This window comes from Cololabis saira, chromosome 11 (assembly GCF_033807715.1).
Source record: "Cololabis saira isolate AMF1-May2022 chromosome 11, fColSai1.1, whole genome shotgun sequence".
In the NCBI taxonomy this organism is placed as follows: Eukaryota; Metazoa; Chordata; class Actinopteri; order Beloniformes; family Belonidae; genus Cololabis; species Cololabis saira.
Window position 1 is genome coordinate 13,505,870 of NC_084597.1, and position 26,296 is coordinate 13,532,165.

A 26,296-nucleotide genomic window follows, 5' to 3' on the forward strand; every position below is an offset into this window, starting at 1 on the left:
GTGTTCCAGGAGCGGATCTTACCAATAGACCAATTCAGTTGGTCAATCCTTGAAGCCGGTGAGTGAACAGCAACCCTTACCGAGCAGAAGGGATCCATAAGGGATTTGTCAGCATGAGCAGGTGCAAACATTATGGTAAAAAAAGAAAGCAATTTCAGGGTTGACAACATGAGGGTGTGAGTTTGGGGTCACTGAAGATCTGGACACGGACTCAGATAACACAGTAAGTAATTAAGATAAAAATAGAGGCAGTGGATAAAAAGATGATGTGCTGTTTCATAGGTCTTTCTTCATGAAAGAGCCACTGTGTCTGAGTTTGAATGTGGGCTTTAGGGAGGGAACTGGCCTCTCCACTTACCAGAACCAAGACGTAGTTCCAGGACGTTCTGGTTATTTTAGGTCCTGTCATACACGCTAGGGCTGGGCGATATATCGAGATTTTAATATATATTGATATATTTTCAAACGCGATATGGTACGAGACAATATCGTTTATATGAATTTTAAAAAAAAAATATACCGGTATTTTTTTTTTTTTTTTAATGATTTTGATATAGCTTATTTTGTGACAAATTGACTTGAATGTTTTATTTGAGATTTGCACAAATGTTTTGTTATTTGCACAACTGTCAACCTCAGTGGAAAAGTCTGCCTGTTACTGTCTACATTGTATTAATTGCACAGTGTATTTTAATTTAATTGTTATGCAGGAAAGGGATATTTGTTTTATTTTATTCAAGAAGCATTTTTATTCTATATATGCAGGCAGTTTATTTTTATTTCATTTGTTTTATTGATTTTGATATTGTGCAGACCTCTGTTAATAAATGTACCTGTGTGACATTTGGCACGAGGCTTTGTATTAAAACTGACTGTTTTTTTAAGGGTTTGCCTCAGAAAAAAATGAAGCTAACAGAGATGCTATGCTATAATGCTTTTGGGGGAAACCCCAATTAAGGCACAGAAAAAATATCGATATATATCGAGTATCGCCATTTAGCTAGAAAATATCGAGATATGACTTTTGGTCCATATCGCCCAGCCCTAATACATGCTCAAAATTGGAACCAGAATATTAAAAAAGGACATAAAACTATAGTGTAGGCAGTGAAATTGAACCCTTAAGATCATAGATAAGCGGTTATTGGTTCATGCTACAAAATGATGGTAAGTTAAAGTTATGTCCTCTGAAATCATCTAAACATGACTGCAAATGTTTCTGTACAGTTGTGGGATCCTTGTTTTTTTTTTACAAAGTTTTCAAAGCACCAAAGCTTTAAGCACCGTTTTCTGTAGCTGAGAAAGAAGTTTTTGCATCAAAGAAGAAGAAAGAGTGAGAGACTGAGGCTTATGACGCTGCAATGTTTTCCATAAAAAAAAAAAAAAAAGAAATTCTGGTGATTAACTGATTTTCCGTTATGAATTTGGAATAGCAGTCTAGTTTCTTACTCTGACAGCCACGGCACAAGCACGATCTTTGGGTTTTCTATCTCGAAGAGTCATCAGTCCGTCGACATCGGAGGAGTAAAAAAAAAGGAGTAAAACTCTAGAGATAAATTAAGATCCACTTTCTTTTTGTGTGCTGAATAAGCTGGAACCCACTGTCTGAAATTAAGCGTGAAATGACTCTCATTAAAACTTATACCAGTGACAAAAAGTTGAAATATGTGTAAGTGTGTGTGCGTGTGTGTGTGTGTGTGTGTGTGTGTGTGTGTGTGTGTGTGCGTGCGTGCGTGCGTGCGTGCGTGCGTGCGTGCGTGCGTGCGTGCGTGCGTGGAAACAGGTTGCACCAACAATGTGCCACAGATTCACGTGTATGTTGTTGGCGCAGAAACCAGACGGAGCAATTAATGACTAAATGCCCCTCAGCGATGTCTGACCAGACCCCTGTGTTGCCATGGTGATTGGATGTTAAGAATTCTCCCCAAGACAGACTTGGAAATCACCTAGACTTGGCTCTGCAGTCCTCCTAAACTTACTCAGCAAAAAATCTCTTCCCTCCTATAAAGTAAATCTGTTTACCGGCATTGTCTGGACCTCGGTATTGATCGGAGCAGAAAATACTTAACTAAATGTTCCTACTTTCCAAAATGTGGAAAATGAAGCAGAGGAACAGTTTTTATCTTGTGTATTTTTAACAAATAAAACTTAGTTTCTGCCACATGTGGATGGTAATTCTCTCATTCCAACATTTCCAGCTCAGAGAAAATAGTGACGGAGATTCAAAGTGATATTTTTCTTTCCATTATCTAAATATACTTTAACAGGAACATTGTCCTGGAAACTAAATTAGGTAATTTAATTTGCTAATTCCTTTTGTCGGACAAGAATTCTTAGGTTTTTTTAAATACCTGACATGTTTCGGCGATTCCTTTCGCCTTCATCAGTCACAAGATGGTGTGTGTAAATTAGGTAATATAATTGATCTCCTTCAAATCATAACCACTACATTCTTACTACTCTTACTTTGAACTCACCAAAATGAAACAACTTCCAGGAAGGATTTCAGGCAGACCTCTACATAGTTTATTCCAATTACTCCAGATCTGTTTCAGGGAAAGCGACAACTTTTCTGATGTCTCTCACCCACCAAGCCTGCTGTTCCCCCCCAGCTGGAGCAGGATTAAGTTTTGTTTCCATGATCCCCAATATCTTTACGTATGTCTTAAAAGTTTAGATTTATGACACCGTAGCCTAGCCACCATAAACTGGACAGCTTCACTGCAAGCCTCGTCTGGCTGAAATTACTTTTTATCAGCCCACACCACCGCCATGGTCTAGACTAAAACACCCCAACAGGTAAACCTGACCTGCAATCTCTCCAGTGTTACTGTTGTGATCATCGGGTATCGTCATTAAAACCAGGCAGCCTATGCGTGTTCTCATCCTGTCCTCACTAGGCCTGTGTTGAAAAAATCGATTTTCCAATTCTAAATCGATTCTCATATTAATTCCTAAAAATCGATTCATATTTCTAAAGATTAATTTATTTTTTTATTTTTTATTTTTTTGGGGGGGGGTGTTTTTTTTAATTTTCTTTTATTTATTTATGATTTTTTTTTTCATCATTACATAACAACTTTTGGTTATTTTTTTGTTTATCCCCAAAAAAGGAATGTTTTGTTGGACACGAGAATAACTGGTGCCATGTTTTTGCCTTTAAATATGTTTAAAGGTATGAAAACATTAAAGTGTTCAGTTATAATTGCATAAATTGTCTATATTTCATTACTTTATACACTGTCTTGGGGTTACATTTGCAAAAAATGCTAAAAACCAAATTCTCAAAAATGAAAAACCAAAATAGACCGAAAATGGAACAAATAAAAACGGAATGTGGGAAAAACTAAAACCGATTTCATTCGTCTGTTTGCTGCCCTGGATCTGTTTGATAATTCTGACCCACATGATGTTTTCTGAAAGCAGTTTATCAGCATTCTGGGAGCTGATTGGTCCTTACAGCATCATTAGCTGCAATACTTGCTGTTGAATCTCAATATAATACTAGTATTCATATGTTGCATAACTACAGTCATATAATTCATGCAACAACAAAAAAAACAGTTTTAATTACACTAACCCAAATCAATATCGGAATCGAATCGTATCGAATCAAATCTTGATAATTGATTCTGAATCTTAAGAATCAGAATCGAATCGATTCTCGACATTTGAATCGATCCCCAGCCCTAGTCCTCACCGTTGGCGCCGGACTCCTCTGTCGACTTCTCACTCTCCCCGTCTGCCTGTCCATCAGCGTCCTGCTCGGCGTGCTGCAGACTGAGCTTGTGGCACACCTCAAACGCCTGGCCGATCGTCCGCACGATACGCATGGCCTGCGTCTGACAAGATGAGAGAGGTGGATTGACGTAAAAGATAACAGGGTAATCTCCACCGCAGCGGTGTGTGATATAATGAAGCACATCTCTAAATAGATGAAAAATACATCCAGGCCAAAACAGATTCAACTCTAAAGACAGCAGTGGCTGAAAGAAAAAGGCTAAACTAAGGGAAGATACAGAGATGTGAGTGTAAAGTTGTTGTCAGGACTGTCCTTGAGTGCATCTATTCTGCATTCACTGCAGGCTAAGAGTCCGTCACGACTTAATACTAACTGAGAAACTGTATATTGAATCCAGGAGAAAATTAAAAACAAAAATCTATTACCTGAGCTGACATAATCAGGACATTTCTTAAACGATATATATATAAAAACATGAAACTCACATAATGAAAACAAATAAATCTGCTGTATCTTGTGAAGAATTTTAAATCTGGACCCAGGATGGGTATTTCCCCTTGTTTCCAGTCTCTCCACGGAGGCAAGCTAATCCTCTGCAGCCCGTGGTTTAGTAATCAGTGAACAGACTGGCAGGGTGGCATCGATTTTCCTCATCCAGCCCGTCAGGAAGTGCACAAACATTTGTCTTCTCACTAATAAGGTGTGCATTTGGACAACGTACGGGCCGAGCCGAACTGCACCTTTTTCTTTGATTTGAAGACGTTGCATCTGAAGGAGTTACTGGAGCCATCCCTGGCAATGTAGCTGAAGATCTTCAAATCCTGGGAATCGTGGGATACGTAGAAAATCCTAAAAAGGAAACAAAAAGAAACCTGAGAATACTGAAGATGATGCACCAGTATCAATTACCTATTTATCACCATTATTTACTCCTCAGTCAAACAAAAAATACTTCTTTCTGAAGAAAGAGGGTAATATTTAAAGTCTACGGCCAAAATGTTTGGTAGTGATACACAATTTGGTTCATTTATTGCTTATTTTGTGTTCTTAGATCAATGCTTTGGGTTTCCATGATATACTGAAAGACATTTACGAGTTTTTAATACGTTTCCCAGCCTGGCCAGCCATCCCATTCACTTTGTGGGGCCGGTGCTTCTCCCAGTCAGTCATTTTCACCGGCACAGATTGCACCAAACCAATAAATGACTCACGCAGGAGTTCTTCCAGGAGCCAAGCTTCAAAACAACCAAGACGGTGTCAGAATTTCACCGCGAAACTCCTAACAGTCATCCAGAGATGTTCCAACCCCACTGCACGTCATTTTGAACTTTTGTCGATACCAGCGTGGTTGTGACCCTGCTTATGAATGAATGAATGAATGAATGAATTGTTTATTTCGGTTACATTACATTATTTGCAATTCAAACTGTGTGTGTGTGTGTAAATGACAAAACACTTTCATACAAGTTTACACTCATCAGTTTCACACAAAAAATAATAATAAACTCTGTAACCGAAAAAGGAATAGGCTGAAGCCAAAGCTTATATTTGCCTACCCTGTACTTTCCAACAGAAAACCCAGATTATCTGCAATATGAAAAGAAACAAAAGAGAAATTTCCCTTTAAATTGTTCTGCTTAACCAAATTATACTCCAATCATTTAGCATTGTAATCCTTAATTATTTTACTTTTCAATATTTTTTTAAAATTCAACAGAGATTTACACAGTTTCACTTCATCACTAAGTTGATTCCATAATTTGACTCCCAAAAATGAAACACATCTATATTTAACATTAGTCCTCACACGACATCTTTCAAAGACCCACAGCCTTCTTAAATTATAATTCGTTTCTCTTAATTTAAAGAAATGCTGAAAACAAGCAGAAAGGCTATTGTTCTTAACTCGAAACAAAATTTCGAATGATTTTAAATATACAATATCTATGAATTTTAATATGCATGACTCTACAAATATGCTTATGTCAAATGCTTTGTTTCTTGATTGGCTGCATGTTCTCTCTTTGATGTCCAGGGGTTGTTTTTTCTGCATCTGCTGGTACTGCCCCCTGGAAGTGAGCTGAATCCAGTAGAACCAGACTAATTCTTTCTATTGAAGATGAAAAGAATATGTATAGTGCTGCTGATTCATCTGGCCGGCTGTACATCAAACTTTGGGCCAAATTCTTACTGATGGAGATCCATTCTTTCTTAATAAATGTCCAGAGTTGATCACAACTTATCATTTTCTGCATGTCCACCTCCTGCCTTTTGAGGATTGACCACAAGGAGGACCTTTTGATACTATTCTTTATTCATGCCAGTGTTTGTATCCCTAAGAGTCCCTTCAAGCTACATGATTTTAGGCCAGAGAAAAAATGCAGTCAAGATGTATACAATAATCTAGAAAGTAGGGATGGGCGGTATGGACAAAAAAAATGTATCACGATAATTTCCTGCATTTATCCCACGATAACGATAAAAAAATACCAATAAAAAATTTGTCATCAACGGGAATATTTCTTTCTTTCTTTCTTTCTTTCTTTCTTTCTTTCTTTCTTTCTTTCTTTCTTTCTTTCTTTCTTTCTTTCTTTCTTTCTTTCTTTCTTTCTTTCTTTCTTTCTTTCTTTCTTTCTTTCTTTCTTTCTTTCTTTCAGGCTCATTTCTTTCTTTCTTTCTTTCAGGCTCATTTCCTTCTTCTTTCTTTCTTTCTTTCTGGCTCATTTCTTTCTTTCTTTCTTTCTTTCTTTCAGGCTCATTTCTTTCTTTCTTTCTTTCTTTCTTTCTTTCTGGCTCATTTCTTTCTTTCTTTCTTTCAGGCTCATTTCTTTCTTTCTTTCTTTCTTTCTTTCTTTCTTTCTTTCTTTCTTTCTTTCTTTCTTTCTTTCTCTTTCTTTCTTTCTTTCTTTCTTTCTCTTTCTTTCTTTCTTTCTTTCAGGCTCATTTCCTTCTTCTTTCTTTCTTTCTTTCTGGCTCATTTCTTTCTTCTTTCAGGCTCATTTCTTTCTTTCTTTCTTTCTTTCTTTCTTTCTTCTTTCTTTCTTTCTTTCTTTCAGGCTCATTTCTTTCTTTCTTTCTCTTCTCTCTTCTCTTTCTCTCTTTCTTTCTTTCTTTCTTTCTTTCTCATTTCCTCAATTTATCATTTTTAACCGTGAGATGACAAATTCTTACTGTGGGGAATTGTTTTGACGGTTTATCGTGAACGGTAAAATATCGCCCATTCCTACTAGAAATAATATAAATCTCCACCACAAAGACTGAAGTAGTTTAACACATCAATTGTATTGCCGTCTAAACGTTTGGCGTGAGTGTAATGCTTTATAAACAATGCTGCAACACTCCCTGTGTAGTTATGTCCTTGCCAGAAACCATAAGCTACCTCTTTGTACTGAACTGTCAAAATAAAAGCCTGAGAGCTACTCTCCCATCTGTAGGTCCAATGCACCAAACCGTCCCCACTGGGATCCAGACAAGTGACTTGTGACGATCCTCACTAAGACACACACTCATGAATGCACAAACAAGCAAGGATAATTACATTTACCACACACAGTTCCTTGTGGAAGTGCAGCTTTGCCAAATGCCAGCTATCTATTATTTAAAAACGCACACATTTCTGAGAGCACGCAATGCCGGCTGCTGCGTTCTTATACCAGGATGTGACAGAAACTATCTTGACATATTATAACTACATTTTTGTGAGTTACTTAGCAGTGACCAACACCTGTCCTCAGATATATATATATATATATATATATATATATATATATATATATATATATACACACACACACACACACACAATGTGTATACACGTACACATTTGTAAGTCATAAACAGAGATGAGGGAATTTCATTAAAATAAACAAATTACAACTTGCGCTTCACAAACACAAGCTTGAAAATAAAATCTAGCAGTAGAAACATGTAAAAAAAAATGTATTCAAAGCTACATACAATTGCTCCGCAGACTATATGTTGTAGATTATTCATAAGTAATGTCACTGGATTTGGAAGATATAGCTCATTCAAGCGCAGATGATGAAGTGCATGTGAAAGTAAAGTATGGCTCGACTTCATCTACAGAAGTTCAGTTCGAATTATTTCCGCTGAGAGACATTAATAGCGCTTCGGATTGTGTCGTCACGCCATGTTGGACGCTACAGATTTAGTTCTGTACATCAGCAATGAAGGAACATGTAGCTGTAGTTGTCTTTTCGTGAATATTTGCTTATGTATAAAAAAATTGTGCAGGTGAAGATGTGCCTCAAGTGGCAACAATTCAACAAGAAGACCTAATTGCTTTCCTACCTGGTATTTGGAAACATATCAACCGATGCATTACTTCTCTGTGAATATTACTGCTATCTACAGTTCAGATTTGCTCTCTGTTTGCAGTTTTCTTTCATTCCACATGGACTTGAAACTGTTTGATCTAATAATGGCATGTTTAAAAGAGCTGAAGTAAAGCTGTTGGAAGTCCGGTCAAAAAGGGTCCGAAAAGTTGCAGACAAATGTTTGACCCACACAGTCATTTGACCTGTTTGTGTGACGCACACTTAACAACTAAGTGCCAAGAACTGAAGGCCAGCTTCAGAGGGAGACAAAACAAGACAGAGAGGTCTGCCCTCGTGATATTCAGGCATGGTAAAAAAAAAGTGTAAACCTGGAGGACGGCTTGGTTGGAGCCGGTTGCTCGGCTGCTACTGGGGTAAAGCGCTCAATGAGCTAGAGGCCTCTCACTGTTCAGCGCAGGCAGCTGCTGCGTCGCTAAGCTTCAGCTTTGGATCCTTGTGAGGCCGTCTCACCACGGGTTGCAGCGGTTTGTTTACAGCACGAAAAAAAAAACATGTTATCATTGAAATAAAATAACTATCCACTACGAATGGGCAATATTTTACCGTTGACGATATACCGTCAAAAAAATTCCCCACGATAAGAATTTGTCATCTCGCGGTAAAAACGATAAATTCCCGTTGATGACGTTTTTGTGTAAAGTCGGATTTATGGTTCGTATGTGAAGGAAGGAAGGAAATTAGCCAGAAAGAAAGAAAGAAAGAAAGAAAGAAAGAAAGAAAGAAAGAAAGAAAGAAAGAAAGAAAGAAAGAAAGAAAGAAGAAGAAAGAAAGAAAGAAATTAGCCAGAAAGAAAGAAGGAAGAAAGAAAGAAAGAAGGAAGAAAGAAAATTAGCCACAAAGAAAGAAAGAAAGAAATTAGCCAGAAAGAAAGAAAGAAAGAAAGAAATGAGCCTGAAAGAAAGAAAGAAAGAAAGAAAGATAGAAAGAAAGAAATTAGCCAGAAAGGAAGAAAGAAAGAAAGAAAGAAAGAAAGAAAGAAAGAAAGAAATTAGCCAGAAAGAAAGAAAGAAAGAAGAAATGAGCCTGAAAGAAAGAAAGATAGAAAGAAAGAAAGAAGGAAGGAAGGAAATTAGCCAGAAAGAAAGAAAGAAAGAAAGAAAGAAAGAAAGAAAGAAAGAAAGAAAGAAAGAAAGAAAGAAAGAAAGAAAGAAAGAAAGAAAGAAAGAAAGAAAGAAAGAAAGAAAGATAAATTCCCGTTGATGACGTTTTTGTGTAATAAACATGGCGGATCTGAGAGCGAGATAGATTTATAGTTAAAAAGATGAAGTTGAATTGGTATTTTTTTATCGTCATTTTTATCGTTATAAATGCCAGAAATTATCGTGATACATTTTTTAGTCCAAACCACCCATCCCTACTATCCACTATCTATTTCATTCTTTATTCATACATTTTGATATGGGAGTCATGAGAGACCCTTTTGACCCTAGTGGTCAACAGAGGAACTGCAATTTCCTTCATGTGGTGGTTTGTGTCAGGCCAGCCAGCTTTTAGTTTCTTATAACTCATCTTCTCTTGACTTGTTTATTACACACTTCCGCAGCTACAGTACCAACAAAGCCATCGCATCCCACAATGCAATGGGTACTCCCAAGCCTTGCCCTATTAGACTAATATCAGACAGTTTCAATGCTTGGGTGAAGAGTAACAAAGATAGTGAGTTTCAATACAGCATTCATGTTGTTTTAATTTGTCAGTGTTCAAACGTGCAGCTAACCTGTATATTGGATCCTGCATGATCAACATCTTGCTCTCATCCATGTCCATTCTTTCTCTGCATGACACAAAAGATCATCATTTAGCACAGATGCAGGAAGTATACTTTCATCCAGAGAAATATCTATTTACAATCTAACATTTCACTTGAGAGTTTTTCATCAGCAGCTTACCTTCTGTTTCTTCCTCAGCATCACCTTGACTCCATCAACAGACACCACAATGCTGACCTTCTTCTTCTTGATGTTCTTGGCCTTGAATTCATACTGAGAAAACAAAATAAGAACATATACATTAAAAACACAACTAAAAAGCATCTTCTCTTTTCTGGGTAAATTTAGTGTCACAGAGTATGATCTTTCAATAACTTCCCATTCATCATCTAAAGAAAATGCTAGAGTTTCCTTTTCTGCCTGTTGGAAAACCGAAGTTACTTCTTGTTTCACTTTTACACGGAGGTATATGCTCCGACATGCACACCGCAAACATTAATCTCTTAAACTTAACACTTAAACTTAACCCCAGCACTCTTGCTCCTCACTGCAGTGAGTAATATCTTACTTTCCCAGAGTACATGCATTAAGGGAAAGAATGCTAGTAATAAAACATTATCTGCAGCTCTCTTCCATATATATATTAGATCTTGAATTAGCTGGCAGCTCATACTAGTCTTCTGAAGATTGTGTGCTAAATATTCTTATCCAAGCCAACTTTAAAAAAAAGAAACACTGTAGTGATCTCTGATGCCAAAGAACAGACAGCAGGAAAGTTGCATGACCAAATCTAAAATAGGCCTGCCTAAATATAAACTATATGCATTTAAAGGAGGCCTATTATGACATTTAATGTATATTTTAAACAGGCCTTGAATGTCTTAAAAACAATCAAAAGCTTGTTTTTTCTACATAAAGTAGAAATTCAGCCTGTGGGCCATGTCTTCATTTTTACTAGTGATGCACCGAAATGAAAATTTGTGGCCGAAACCGAAACCGAAAATAATAATAAACTTGGCCGAATACCGAACAATACCGAATACATGGTTCTTTGCCAATTTTTTCACCATTGCATAAATCAAATAAATTTGATTTAAGCATGCTTTTCAAAGAAAAAAATCTTTTACAAAATTACAAGGTAGAAAATATTTGTTGAACATAAAAAACTGAACATTTTTTAATTTCCCAGCATTATGTTGTTTTGGTTCCACCTCCTGGTGAATGTTAGGTAAAATTCTTATGGGGTTACTTTTTGGTTGGCCAACGATTTATGTGGTACGCAACAGTTACGGGAGCGGCCAGTCTATTTCCTTATATTACAACGCCGTTATTAATTGTTCGTTTTTTTCCCCACTTATTCCACCGAACGTGTTTTTTTGCCATTTTCGGCCATTTTGGCATGCAGTAAGACACGGTGTAAACGACTCCCTGGGATCTTAAAGCCTGAATTACGGTTCTGCGTTAAATCGATGCGTACCCTACGCCGTAGGCTCTGCGTTGGTGTAACACAGAACCATAAATCAGCCTTTAGTTCCCTGACCGGGTCACCTCGTCTTCACACTAACAGTTCTTTACTCCGATTCCTCATCATTTCATTTCTTATGTTACAAGACAAATGAATTATGTTAACTGTAAAGAAATCACAACACTGCTCAACGGCTTGTAAAAGTCACATGACACTGGACGGCTCATCTGGGCGGCTGTACAGACACTGCAGAATTAGGTTGCTTTCCTCCTTCTCTGAGTTGGCAGGCTCAGGGGAGACCACTTTATATATGTTAAAGCAAGAAAAAACGGGTTTTTCATAATAGGACCCCTTTAATGTCCCAGAAAAATCAACAATATTGTCCGCGGGACGTGTATGACTCTATAGTGCTTGCCTCATGAAACACTGGAGCCATGTGGAGGCTGAGTGACTAACACATTTCCCTGTTGTCAGCTGGCGTTTTTGCTAAGGAACTTAGCAAGTCGGGCCTGTCAGCTCAAATCAGTGTCCCTTTTAAACATGAAGCACACTTCTCTTGCTTGCTAACAGCTATTAGTATCAGGACACAAGCATCCATCATGTCACAGAAAGCAAGGCGAGTATGGGTGCAAATCAGCTGAAATGGAAGATGGTTTGCTTGGAGACTCAACTGAGAAAAAAAGCTGTTTCAAGCAGGTGTGGCATACTGGAAAAGTAATGTCATATTTGTGAAGTCTAGGATATCAATGTCCAGTGGAAGTAATTTACTTTATATGTGTTACTGTTAATTCATATTATTTCAAGGTTAAATAATTATTTACCTGAATATATGTATATTTTGGAGATTGGATATGTCTGTAAAAAAAAAACACTGTCTCTTCAAGAGGCAAGGCAAAAAAAAAGTATGTGCTTGTGTTGAACTGTGCAATTTTCTTTCATTAAAAGTTGCAAAAACGAAGATGGACGTGTTTTTGGCAGTTCATTTTGAGGGTGCAACACAGGGACGTAACGTAGCTTAGCAATAAAACTCAATATTAAGTTAGCAGCTTCTATAAAAGGAGCCATAGGCCTATTTGATTTTTTTTTTTTTAACTCTAGAAAGCATGAATTTGGTTTATAATTAAGTGACTATAAACTCCAAACTCAGAAATACAATTCATGCGTCATGCTACAGCTGTTGTACAGAAATAAACCGAGCTGAAAAGACCTGGTTGAAAACTGTTGAAAACTGCATCTTTGTACTGATTTTCTTCTGTGTTTAGACAGTGATTAGTTTTGTTTCTTTGTTTTGTTTTTTAAAACTAGTGAAGCTTATTGTGATGGGACTAAAATAAAGAGACATTTTAAGTTTTTTGGGGGGGCTGCATGCGTGTTGCTCCTACGTGCTGGTATTAAAGCTTTAGCTAATTATAATATAATGGGCAGAATTTAATGAGTTATTGCAAACTTGTAAGCAAACATTTGCTTTATCACACTTGAGACAATTATATCATTAATTTACTTTTGTTTTGAGGTGTGTGAGCAGACAAATGCTTGTTACCTTGCAGCTGCTAAGCATTAAACCTCATTAAGTAAATTGCTATCACAGTTATTGGGCAAAAGTACAATACATAGAGAAATGCGGGGTGGCCTCCTCAGTCAAATTTCATGCCGCCTCGGCCCTCTGAGAACATTACAACTGTCAGTTTTTTTTTTACAGACATTTCTGGGATAAAAGACTTCATTAAACCAAAAAAGACAACAAATTGCAACTACGAGCAAACATAATTAATCAAATATAAGAGAATGTTAAATCGTATTACTTTAAAAAAAATATGGTTAATTTATCAGAAATGCAAGTCACAAGATGCCTGTCAAGGAGAGACTCAAAGAAAATCAGAGTGACAGAGAAGAGTCAAGGCAAGAGTAGTGTACCGATTAAATTGCATTAAAACTGAAGTTTAGGCAACATGACTTTAATATTTTATTCATTTCCAGATGTTACAAAGAAAACACTTAACGAGCGCCTGAGTGGTTAAAGACACGCAGCTGCTTCATATGTGAGGAGGACGGGATTTGCGACATACACCAAAAGCATCAAGGCTGAGATGCTCATAATCTGGATGTACATGAGGAATATTATCGTTAAAAATCATGAAAGCTACTGGCTGTGTTATGTATCTTGAAAAAGTTACAACACGTGAACATTATCATTTTATTAATGTTTTTAGATGTCCCAGTAAATGTTTATTACCTTGCACCAGACTAGCTGCTAACAGTATGCTACATTTTTTTTTTAAAGCAGGATATTGAAAATTTGAAAACAAACAGTTGCACATAAAATAGTTTCACAGCAATATTATCATTCATTTAGAGTTTGTGTATTAGTAAATGTTAGTCACCTGCACCATGCTGGCTGATGTCATTATAAGGTTGCTTGCGGACACTTGGGATAGAAGCATGGAAATAATTTCATCCATGAGCCTGAGTTTGTGTCCTATTAAGTAAGTTAGCCGTTGTATGGTCTCCACTTTTAGCTCTGTTTGTCTCTGCAAACTCAACAACAAACAATGTTTTGTAACTTAATACCTCAGCATGCTTACCCACTCGAGTTTAATTGTACTTTGGCTGATGCAACGATGCAACAAATAAGCAGTAGTGCCTTTGTATAAGAAAATAGAAATAATTGCACTTAATTGTGCTATAAAATCAATTGAACCAAAACAGATTAAACCAGGCAGCTAAACAACAACCTTGCAGTCTTTACAGACTCTCAAACTGAGGGAGTAGCATATTTTAATTGAAAAACCCCTTCAACAGTATCATATTATTTTCATATTCCATATTAGAGATGTTGTGATGTAATTTTGTACTATATGCAGGTTAAAAACGGAAAGATCACCGGCCAATGTCAGTTAAAAAGTTGTTGTTTTTTGGTCCTTAAAGGGGACATATTATGAAAAACACGTTTTTTCTTGTTTTAACATATATAAAGTGGTCTCCCCTCACCCTGCCAGCACAGGGGAGACAAAAATACCATGAATTTCTGCAAGCTTTCTGACCCCCCCGCCTTACAGAATCCCCCCAGTGTCACGTGATTTTTTTTGAGCCGATGAGAATCTGCGCCTATGGTGACGTCACCCGAGGCGCAGAGGTTCGGCCTCCGCTGCTGAAACCACGCCCCACAACCAGCTGTCTCCGCCGGCTCGAGCGTCCGCCATTATTCAGCAGCGGTGGCTGTTTGAACAGCGAGGGAGAGTAGAAATGAGATTTTGCATCGACATTTACCCTCATAAAAGGATCAGTTCCCACAGCATGGACCTGGTAACTGCACACGAGTCAGCGGTAAGTTCCTTTTTTTTTTTTTGTTATTTATATTTGTATGATCTTTGCATGGGCTAAGTATTTAGCTTAGCTCCGGAGCACCGGAGCTGCATACGGAGCTGCGGGGGCTGCTCACGGACCGGACCGTCGAGGAGCCCGGGCTCGGGGCTCTATTAGTACCGTAATACATTTTTCTTCTGTGGTTTCAGATCTTTCAAGCACCTGGAGCTGTTCACATTCAGAAAACGCGCGGTCCTTCCTTGAGCCAGCAATAGTGCATACATTTTATTTATATATTTTAACAATAAAGTTGCCATCTGTGAAAATTCAGTGTTGTGATTTCTTTACAGTTAACATGATTCATTTGTCTTGTAACATAAGAAGTGAAATGATGAGGAATCGGAGTAAATAACTGTGGTGTAACTGTTTAGAATTAAATTCAATCTTCCTATTTGAAAACGAGGTGACTAAAGGATGATTTATGGTTCCGCGTTACACCAACGCAGAGCCTACGGCGTAGGGTACGCGTCGATTTAACGCAGAACCGTGGACACGCTTTGCTACGCAGCCGCTGCTCTTCTCCCCAGAGCGACGCTTTGTCTCCTCCCCTGCTACACGTCATTCAAGCAGCCAATCAGCACAGAGCCTCATTATCATAGCCCCCCCCGCCCTGAAAATGAAGCACAGAAAAAGGCTTTAGAAGCGGAAAAAATAAAAACATGGCCCAGAGACTGAATTTCTGACTTATGTAGAAAGAACAAGCTTTAGCTTGTTTTTAAGACATTCAAGGCCTGTTTAAAATATACATTAAATGCCATAATATGTCCCCTTTAAAGGCTGAGTTATGGTTCTGCGTCAAAACGACACCGTGCCTACGCCGTAGGGTACGCATCGACGAAGAACACACGCCGTCACTGACGCCATCAGTGACGCCATCACTGACGCGGTCACTGACGTGCACCTCCCAAAAATTGTAACTACGTGTCGAGGCAACGCAGACCAAACGCAGACGAGAGGGCTGTGATTGGTTCGCTTGGTAGCAACGCATTTCCGATTTCCGGTTTGAAGCAGTCGTGAACTTTCAGTGCTCTTTTCTTCGTGTATGTGTAATTTTTTTTGTTTTGTTTTTTTTGCACAATAGTTGTCCTTATCTCTTTGATTCACTGTGACCAGAAAAAGTCGGATAAACCATTCAGGAAAAGATCACGAATTAGCGGTCACGGGGGGTACTGCACCGCGGCGAAATGGAGTGAGGAGAAGTCCGAAGGGTTCACGACGGCATCACGGCAAGTGCACGGCGTCGATTTGACGCAGAACCATAACTCAAGCTTAAGTCTGTAGCAGGCAAAGCAGGTGGCACTTCCCACTGGGACTGCCCGTTATCCAGAAAACAATGAGCGTCCAATCCATTCATTCACCGCTGCCTGCCAAATGCAAAAAAGGTGGAAATAGAGGAGAGAGGGGAATGCTAATGTGCAAAATAAATACCAGTATGAGGAAAACTGAGAATAAAGAAAATTGAAGTAAGGGTGTGAGGAATGTTGAACCGACAGGAGGAGGCAGAAGGACGGGAGGAGGAAAGAGACAGCTATTTTTATGTACGGACCTCCTGGAAGTTGTGACCTTTTTATCCAGCAACAAAAGGCTGCCATGCAACAATTAGGAGAACATTATGTCAGGACCTGTCAGATCAGATTATAAGGTAGCCTGGGTTTTATTTGTTGTCTATGAAGCTTGTACATGTCCACACTGGCTGTGATGTCTACAAATAAATGTTTTGACATAATTAAAAAGACTGTTAGTGTATAAAACTCTCTTTCAGTATGATTTTCATCTGGTGTTTGTAATAGCCTGAATCTCTGCCTGAATCTACGGTGATTAAAGTTTCAGTCTCTAATTATTCAGAACCGAGTCCTGAGAGAGCTGATTAAAGATAGAATAGCTTCAGAGACGGGAAAAGGAAACATACCATATAAACACAGATACACCGACCGGGACTTAAAAGGGACCTAAAGACGAGGGAAAACTAAGATGTTGTACTGTGATTTAGAGGAGTTTTCAAAACACATGGGACATGTCATTCTGCCAAAACATGCAAAAATATAAAAGATTCAAATCGTAGGAACTGCACAATTACACCTATAAAACAAACAAATCATGCACAAGAACATTTTTCCAGGAATGAATTGAGCGCTCGTTATTTGATTTTGAAAATAAAAAAGAAAACCATACACTCAAAAACATGACTGAAACGCCAGAAAACTACCAGCAACACATCACCTTCCTAATTCAGACCCTAAGGAGCAGATAAACTGCCGAAGAGGCCTGCAGCCCCCCCTAACGGGAGCTAATAGTTACACAGCGAGACACAGGCAGTATAAGACACTAAAACCACCAACATTTAGTAAGTGTCATTCTTTTGGCTCCATAAAAAGCCTGCAATCCCCCCAAAAAAAACATTGTGTGTGAGGGCTAAGACGCACCAGACAGGAAACAAACTACCTTTACTTACACCTCAGCGTCATGACATGACAGCTCTTTCATAATTTAAAGTTTATGTCAGCATTCTGGTGAAGCAAAATGGGATTTTACAAACTTCATTTGAAGTATGAAATTTTTATACTTACTTTGCTTAAGTGCAAGGTGTTTTGAAATATTCAGGCTTTTAATGCACTTGCATTGTTATGTTTTTTTTTTTTCCTTGGATCAAAAAGTGGGACAAACAATTAACAACTCTTGACACAAGCTCCACTTTGAGTCCTGAAGTGTCAGGTTCATGAACCTTCAGAAAGATATAAAAATATTTCAAGGAAGAGCTGGAGTCTGCTGTGACATTTACTGAAACTTATGGTCTTTTAAAAGTTGTTGACATACAGAGGGACATGGGTTTTGCATCGCGTAAGATACTCTCCTAGGAGAGTCGTGTTAAAACCATAAACTCGGCCTACCATACGGACTGTGACTGTTGCAGTGATACAGGAATGTCGATGGAAGCAGACTGCGAACATTTATTTCAAATATTGGTCGTCTGCATTTAAGCTGTCAGACTCATCAATCTCCCCAGAAGGCGTAAGACATTTCCATCAGCCTTCTTGTCTGTAATCTCAAATGAAAGTGTCAGACAGAATAGTGATGGGTGTTGTTGTGTGCACAAACTGAGGAAGGGAAGCTGGCTCACTGCAATATTTGAGACAAGATTTATGAAAACGAGTTGGCTACTTCAAAGCAAAGACAAAATTAAAAACTTTACAGGAACCACCCAATGAAAACAAATGGCCAGTGCCAATGTTCAAAAATTGTCCTCAACTGTAATATTCAAATTTTTCAGGCTATCTCACTTACATTTTTACGACGGAGTATTAGGGCCAAACTAAGACCAAAAATAAAAAATAAAGTCATAATATGAGAATAAAGTCATAATATTAGGAGAATAAAGTCGTAATATTTTGAGAATTAAGTCGTAATATTTCGAGAATAAAGTCGTAATATTAAATATATTATAAATATATAAATAGAACTTCACAAGATGCTCAATATTCCTCATTTTAACACAGGGAGAGGATGCTCTTCCTGTTAGAGTTGAATTAATTATATTCTCATAATATTACAACTTTATTCTCATAATATTACAACTTTATTCTCATAATATTACGATTTTATTCTCATAAATTACGACTTTATTCTCGTTATATTACGACTTTATTCTCGTAATGTTATGACTTTATTCTCGTAATGTTACGACTTTATTCTCGTAATATTACGACTTTATTCTCGTAATATTACGACTTTATTCTATTACGACTTTATTCTCGCAACATTATGACTTTATTCTCGTAATGTTACGACTTTATTCTCATATTATGACTTTATTCTCGTAATTTCCATTTTTTTTTCGTCTTAGTTTGGCCCTAATACTCCATCGTACATTTTAAAAGTTTTGAGATTTTTTATTTTTTGTATTTTATTCTGAAAAATAACTTTCTGCTCATATTTTTTGCATCTCCAGATTGGACCTCTAAAGTTCAAGCACCGATCATCTAAACATCTACCTCTACATGGGTGAGCCCTGGCTTCCTCATACAAAGACCAGTTCAAAAAGAAACATCCCTGTTACCATGGTAGCGGACTGACAGTGGCATGTGTACCGGTACTTGCTTTAGGGCGTTAACCATTAACAGCAGAGTGAGTGGGGAGTAGGGTCAGCGGGGTCAGGGAGGCCAAACAGCTCTGCTGCTCGCCAGAACACAAAGAAGATAGAAGATTTAGGCTGCGTCATCCAGGCAGATTTTGAGCAATTTGGTACCTGGTGCTTCTGAAATGGAAAAAGTTGGCGAGTTTGCTAGTTTACAATACGCAGTTGGACCATATCAAGTATTTCACTGTGTTAAATGTAACTCAATGGAAGTGGCCGATGTAATTATATTTGTTTTACCTCTGCAAGAGTGTGCTTTAAGCAGCACATTCTTCTTTTTTTAATGTGAATACTAATGTTAATAAAATGCCAACCCCAGCCTTTTTTGCTGATTGGTTTTAAGACTACACAGCAACACGGGCCTCAACTTTGTTCGGTGTTATAAAGTACCAGGATTATTTCACATATTAAAGTCTATATTTGCCGTGCATTTTTGTTTTTTTAATTAATGAAACCAGAGGTGGGTAGTAACGAGTTACATTTACTCCGTTACATTTACTTGAGTAAGTTTTGGGAAATGTTGTACTTTTAGGAGTAGTTTTGAATCACTATACTTTTTACTTTTACTTGAGTAGATTTGTGAAGAAGAAACTGTTACTCTTACTCCGCTACATTAGACTACGTTGATCTGTTACTTTTCTTTATCCCTTTTATCCGTGTACGCGTCAATCTCATGATATCACTGGGTGATTCTTTGGGGAAAATGTTTGTTTTTGCATGTTTTGTCACATTTACACAGGCTCAAACACACACAGAGTTTCTATGAGTTCATGGGCTTGTTCTAGTTCTGCCTGGTTAAAAAGAAAAGTACAAAGGCTTGAAATTTTGTGCTACTTGTACTTAATTTATTTCTTTATTCTGTTATTCTTTTATTATTTATTAAAGTACTTGAATTTACTTTAAGATTATTTTAATTTAAGTTATTTATTTTTTATTAATTTTAATTTATTTTATTATTTTATTGATTTAATTTGCCTGAAGATGATTATTTTGTACTTTTGTCTGTTTGAATGGTTGTGTTAAAAAAAATAAATCAGACGTTACTCAACAGTTACTCAGTACTTGAGTAGTTTTTTCACCAAGTACTTTTTTACTTTTACTCAAGTAATTATTTGGATGACTACTTTTTACTTCTACTTGAGTCATATTATTCTGAAGTAACAGTACTTCTACTTGAGTACAGTTTTTGGTTACTCTACCCAGCTCTGAATGAAACAAGAGAATTCTTCTTCTGGGACCCCTCAACCATGGAGAAAAAAGCCTTAAAATAGGACATAATCAGCAAGCTCTTTCTCCTCCTGCACAACTCAAAATGAAAAGAGGTGTTTGCTTATCCATTGTTCAGAATATTGAGATCAAAGTCTAGTGATAAGAATCCTACTTTTGATCATATCTGTTCAGGGCCAACATAAATAAACGACCCTATACTGGGTTGTATAATCCTAAAAACAGACCCCACTGGCCCTGAAAGGTGCATGGCTGCAAGAAACTTCTGCATACAAGACCTACGATGAGCTTGATTCATTTGAGTGTGAAAGTCCAGCCACAGAAAAATGCAATAATTCAAAATCTGGGAAGAGCTTGTTTTCAGATCTTGTAAGTGGATATTTTTAGAATGAAATGATGAATGGAAGAGGGGGATTTAGAAACAGCAAGACAAAATGTGGTATAAGAAATCAGGGACAGCCCATCCGACAGTCTTGAAAAGCAGAGGAATGTGAGTGCATTGTGGGTCACTGAAGCTCCCCGTTGTACTACTGAAGCCATATAGGAGTCCCAAACAGGCCCTATAGATCGTAACCTAGCAACCCCTTCATTATAACAGCAACCTTTTTGAGAGTTTGCTGGAATTTAACTGTTTTTTTCCCCCCGATCTCTTTGATATCCAGAGAAATGACTGCTTGGAGTAGAGCTGAACTGAGAGACAGAACAACTGCTCAACTTGAAATATTTAAAAGAGAAAGAAGAAAAAACTGAAAATCAGCATTTGAATCAAAGTTGTCAGTTTTAATGTATTTTTACATGCACTGAAAGTCTCTTTTGTCTCTTTTTTTCTTCAGAAGAAAATCCCTCAAGCTGCTGCATCTTACAAAGTCACAGCAGTTTAAAAAAAGGCAATGTTTAATCCCAGATGCACAGCTCTTCTCACTCTCCGCTAGGAATGGGTGATATTTTACCGTTCACGATAAACCGTCAAAAAAAATTCTCCACGGTAAGAATTTGTCATCTCGCGGTAAAAACGATAAATTCCCGTTGATGACATTTTTGTGTAAAGCTGATTTATAGTTCTGTGGATAAATCCACACACGACCGACCGACCGACCGACCGACCGACCGAAGAAAGAAAGAAAGAAAGAAAGAAAGAAAGAAAGAAAGAAAGAAAGAAAGAAAGAAAGAAAGAAAGAAAGAAAGAAAGAAAGAAAGAAAGAAAGAAAGAAAGAAAGAAAGAAAGAAAGAAAGAAAGAAAGAAAGAAAGATTCCCGTTGATAGGTGTTTGTGTAACAAACATGACGGATCTGAGTCATTACAGTTTTGCAGTACAGGTGGACTCATTTAATTGGTTTTAATTCCATTTAATTGGTGTAGTTTAGTAGCATTTAGTATTCTTTTAGAGCAGTGTTTTGGGGGCTCCAAAGACTGAATGTGGTGATAGATTTATAGTTACAAAGGTGGAGTTGAATTGGTATTTTTTTTGTCGCCATTTTTATCGTTATCGGGATAAATGCCAGAAATTATCGTGATACATTTTTTAGTCCATACCGCCCAGCCCTACTCTCCGTAAGTCATTTTGTTCCCCCCCCCCGGACAACCCTCTCAGCCTCGGTCCCGGACGAGGAGGACGGAGTGACTCCCATGAAGGTGGAAACACCCAAACCTCCAGAGTGAACTGGCACATTTCATCATTAGTCAGCAGCTGTGTGTATGAAGGAACAATTACCTGCACTGTCTCCATGGACAACGACCTTGGCCTCGATACGAGGGACCGGGGAGTCTGCTTCTCTGTAAACTGACTCATGTGCGCGGACCCAATAGGAATTGTGTTAAGAAACAGAGTGTGTGTGCTTGTGTGCCTGACTGCAGCTCCTGCTCGCATGAAAATATTATGGATCGTCCCCTGGTGTGCATCTGCAGTGTCCCCCTGAGGTGGACACGATGCTGACAGGAAACAGCTCACTTAGCGCCCTGGTTAGTGGAGGCTTTTATGTGACAGCAGGATCTCATGCGAGACTGCAACTCACTGCAAGGGTATAGAACAACAGTGGCTTTTACTGCAATTAGGAATGGGCGATATCCCCACGGTAAGAATTTGTCATCTCACGGTAAAAACGATAAATTCCCGTTGATGACGTTTTTGTGTAAAACTGATTTATGGTTCTGCGTTAAATCGAAGAAAGAAAGAAAGAAAGAAAATTAGCCAGAAAGAAAGAAAGAAAGAAAGAAAGAAAGAAAGAAAGAAAGAAAGAAAGAAGGAAGTAAATTAGCCAGAAAGAAAGAAAGAAAGAAAGAAGGAAGTAAATTAGCCAGAAAGAAAGAAAGAAAGAAAGAAAGAAGGAAATTAGCAAGAAAGAAAGAAAGAAGGAAATTAGCAAGAAAGAAAGAAAGAAAGAAAGAAAGAAAGTAGCCAGAAAGAAAGAAAGAAAGAAGGAAGGAAATTAGCAAGAAAGAAAGAAAGAAAGAAAGAAAGAAAGAAGGAAGGAAATTAGCAAGAAGGAAATTAGCAAGAAAGAAAGAAGGAAGGAAATTAGCAAGAAAGAAAGAAAGAAGGAAGGAAATTAGAAGGAAGGAAATTAGCCAGAAAGAAAGAAAGAAAGAAAGAAAGAAGGAAGGAAATTAGCAAGAAAGAAAGAAGGAAGGAAATTAGCAAGAAAGAAAGAAGGAAGGAAATTAGCAAGAAAGAAAGAAAGAAAGAAAGAAAGAAAGAAAGAAAGAAAGAAAGAAAGAAAGAAAGAAAGAAAGAAAGAAAGAAAGAAAGAAAGAAAGAAAGAAAGAAAGAAAGAAAGAAAGAAAGAAAGAAAGAAAGAAAGAAAGAAAGAAAGAAAGAAAGAAAGAAAGGGTATTTTTTCTATCGTCATTTTTATCGTTATCAGGATAAATGCCAGAAATTATCGTGATACATTTTTTAGTCCATACCGCCCATCCCTAACTGCAATATAAAACCATTTTTAAGGGCCACTTCTGCTGAGTTTTCTTTGTACCTTTCAGGAGCATGTTTAGTCCAGAATTTAGTATTTACACATACACAACCACCGCTAGCACTGACACCTTCATCGCCTTCTGGGAGCTAGTGCTGCAACTTTTTTTTTTTTTTTTAGATAAATGCCTTTCATAACTTACACAGCCAGTCTGTTTACAGTAGCTGACAAAAGAGAGCAGATCAATCATGGCCTGTGTTAATATACTGGACCAGAGGCAGGAAGTAATGAAAGCCCAGCAGCAAAGCGGGTCACGTGCTCCACTTGACAGAACACAGCGATGTCCTTCAGTCTCAAATTAAAGCAGCGAGATTAAGGATGAAAGTCTGCCACGGACAGAAAAATGTGCGTCTAAAGGAAGAATTTGGCCACCTTTCGTTAAGTATCAATTATACTTGAAGCACGCTTGTTAGAGGAGGCGGCTTAGCCGCCGGTGCAGGTCCAGTCAGGCTCTCCTCGGGCGCTGATGCCCTTGGAGTGAGAATGGACCCACGCTTGAATGAGTCAGTGACAGGCCGGTGAAAGGACAGCCGGCCCCAGAGCGCTGACGGCACTTCCTCAAGGTTAGTCACATGGGGCCATGGAGAAATTCTCACGTTCAACGGCAAGCACAAGAAAAGGAGCCCTAAGTTGTTGTTTACATACAGTAGCTTCACAACTTGAGGAAAAAAAAAAACATCATACAAAGTAAATTTAGATCATCTTATTATCTCACTCTGCTTTAGATGAAACGGTTCATATGGGCTTCGACATGTCTGACAAAAGAGGAAACAAACGGACATGTCCTGACACCAGGAAAGGTAGCAGAAACCAAACAATCATTATGCAGCACAAACAGATGAGCGTCATCCAAATCCTCTTTTATCTCGGAACAGGTTCCTCTAAATGAAAAATGTAGATGAACCAAAATCAAAGAAAGTTATGTAAATTGTTGATGGAAAAGTTCATGCACTTAACACATCCCTAGACACTTATTTACCACAATTACATGACTAGAATTATGTAATTTTGATACTATATAATGTTTAACACGGGAGTAGTAGCAACCCTTTAGGTGAACTTAAGGACTCAAATAATCAGATATTAGTTTGATTGGAGGACACCCAGTTAGCCCTGCTTTCATTAATCAGTCATTAAGGCCCCGTTTACACGGAGCAAAAACGGAGGCGTTTTCATGCGTTTTGGCCGTTCGTTTACACGAAAACGCAGTTCAAAGCCCTCAAAAACGATCATTTCTGAAAACTCCGGCCAAAGTGGAGATTTTCAAAAACTCAAAAACGTTTTCACGTTTGCGTCTAAACAGAGGAAAACGGAGGAAAACAGAGGAAAACAGAGGAAAACGGAGATTTAAGCTTCAGAACGTCACATTATGCAACAGAAACTCACCAGCGTCATGTGTGTGACCTGTGTTTACAATACGTTTGGCCACCGTCAATATTTTCTTGTATTTTACCTGTTTTATATTCTATATAAAAGACTTATGGTCCCGCGTTATATCGACGCAGAGCCTACGGCGTAGGGTACGCGGCGATGCGCGCCGTACGGTGTGCGTCGCCGCGTACCCTACGCCGTAGGCTCTGTGTTGGTGTAACGCGGAACCATAAATCAGGCTTAACTGGAAGTTACACGTGTCATTTGTTGATGTTTTTTCCAGGATTCTGATTGGCTGGCATGACGTTAACAGCGTATTTATACAGGTCCGTGTAAACGAGGATATTTTTGGAAACGTAGAGGGGAAAATATCCGTTTTTGTAAATACCCGGCTACGTGTAAACGTGGCCTAAATCTCTCTCGTCCAGCCTCGCGTGTTGTGATGTTTATTCTGTGCCATGCTTGTTGCCAACTGGAACACACCCATCACATGTCAATCACAGTTATCAAAATCAGCCATTTCAGCTTGGATTATTTAAGTAATGCTAATGCTATTTCGCATTCATTCTTTTCAAATTTTTCCAAACATCCTCACTTCAAGAGTTGCTGTTGAAACAACATCTGAAACAAAGACTAGCAGATCCACACCAGAGGAGCTGAACATATGTAACTCCTGCTGCAAATGTCATTCTATCATTGCATTTGTGCAAAAAGTGAATAAAAAAGGACTGTTTGTGAAGGCATCTCGTCACCATCTTGGGCACCTTGGTAAAAGTCTGCACCAGTTGATGTGTTTTAAGTACAAACAAGCATGGTAGCAAGTACTTTGTGACAAATGGATCTAGGGCTGTTCGATTTTGCCCAAAAATAAAATCTCGAATTTTTTCTCTCAAAATCCAAAAATTTTCGATAACGATTATTTTGTGAATTGACAAAAGGCAAAGAAATGATTTCAAATATGCTGTTTTTTTATTGAACATTTGCCCCATTGGGCTTTAAGTGCAAACTTTGCTCTTATTAAACCAAAAATGAATGAATAAAGTGCAAAACTCTGTAAAATAAGTTGAAAAAAAGTTTTAAAAAATATAATAAAATATAAAGTTTTATCTCTGAAAAAAAAAAAATCAGCAAATCAGCACTTGCAAACATACAGTAAGTTATATTTCCAATGAAATAAAACAAGACATTTTCTAATTAAACTAAACTGGGTCTTTGCATGCTAAATAATAATGCAACCCATGAAGGAGGTAGAGGTGTGTAATGTCAGTCATTACATTTGCAAGTTTTTTGCAAGGAACACGAGCCGGTCTACCGCATCTGGCTTGAGGGATGCCCGGTGACATGTTACAACGCCCCCTCCTACACTAAAGAGCCTCTCCGATGGGGCACTTATCGCAGGTAGTGAAAAATCGATTTTACGAGTTTCACGTTTTAACATCGTTCTAATTACATAATCGCGGTTACGATTTAAAATCGATTAATCGAACAGCCCTAAATGGATCTTGTCTCATCTGATTTATAATCTTACCCTCCCGGTATGATCCACAGCAGTAATACATGACGCTGCTTCAAAACTGTTCCACATCATTTGCAAAGGACTTTACTGGCTCAACAAATGTCGCTTTCTACATATGAGCTGACACAGATGCAGCCACAGGCATATTTGACAATTAAACTGACGTATTAGAGGAAAAATGAATGAATGAATGAAACCCAAAAGTAAAATGTGTCCAAATAGCTGGCTGGGAGATGGAGGATTGAGCCAGAGCATCGGATCAACAGAGCATCCTGCAGAAAGAGTTTAACATGAGGACCGCAGTGAACGCAGAGATGCTGAGTGTTGCTTTGGCTGGCGCAGGAGCCTGGCAAGGCAGCGCTCTCAGAGTAATAGGATTACTGGGACAAACTTTGTCAGATCACATGCACTGAAACCCCTTGAGCAGCCACTAAAAGCGAGACAATC

The 26,296-nt window shown here is 38.1% G+C and overlaps 1 protein-coding gene across 1 annotated transcript in view; it reads right to left on the reverse strand.

Moving 5' to 3' along the window:
- The window catches only part of si:dkey-34e4.1 (carboxyl-terminal PDZ ligand of neuronal nitric oxide synthase protein), a 128,432-nt gene that overhangs the window by 60,298 nt on the left and 41,838 nt on the right, over positions 1–26,296 (reverse strand). Inside the window, exons 3-6 of the mRNA XM_061733781.1 lie at positions 9,986–10,082; positions 9,818–9,872; positions 4,483–4,591; positions 3,701–3,842 (exon numbers count right to left, since the gene is read on the reverse strand). Coding sequence (XP_061589765.1) covers positions 3,701–3,842; positions 4,483–4,591; positions 9,818–9,872; positions 9,986–10,082 — 403 coding nt within the window. The remainder of the gene's footprint in view (positions 1–3,700; positions 3,843–4,482; positions 4,592–9,817; positions 9,873–9,985; positions 10,083–26,296) is intronic.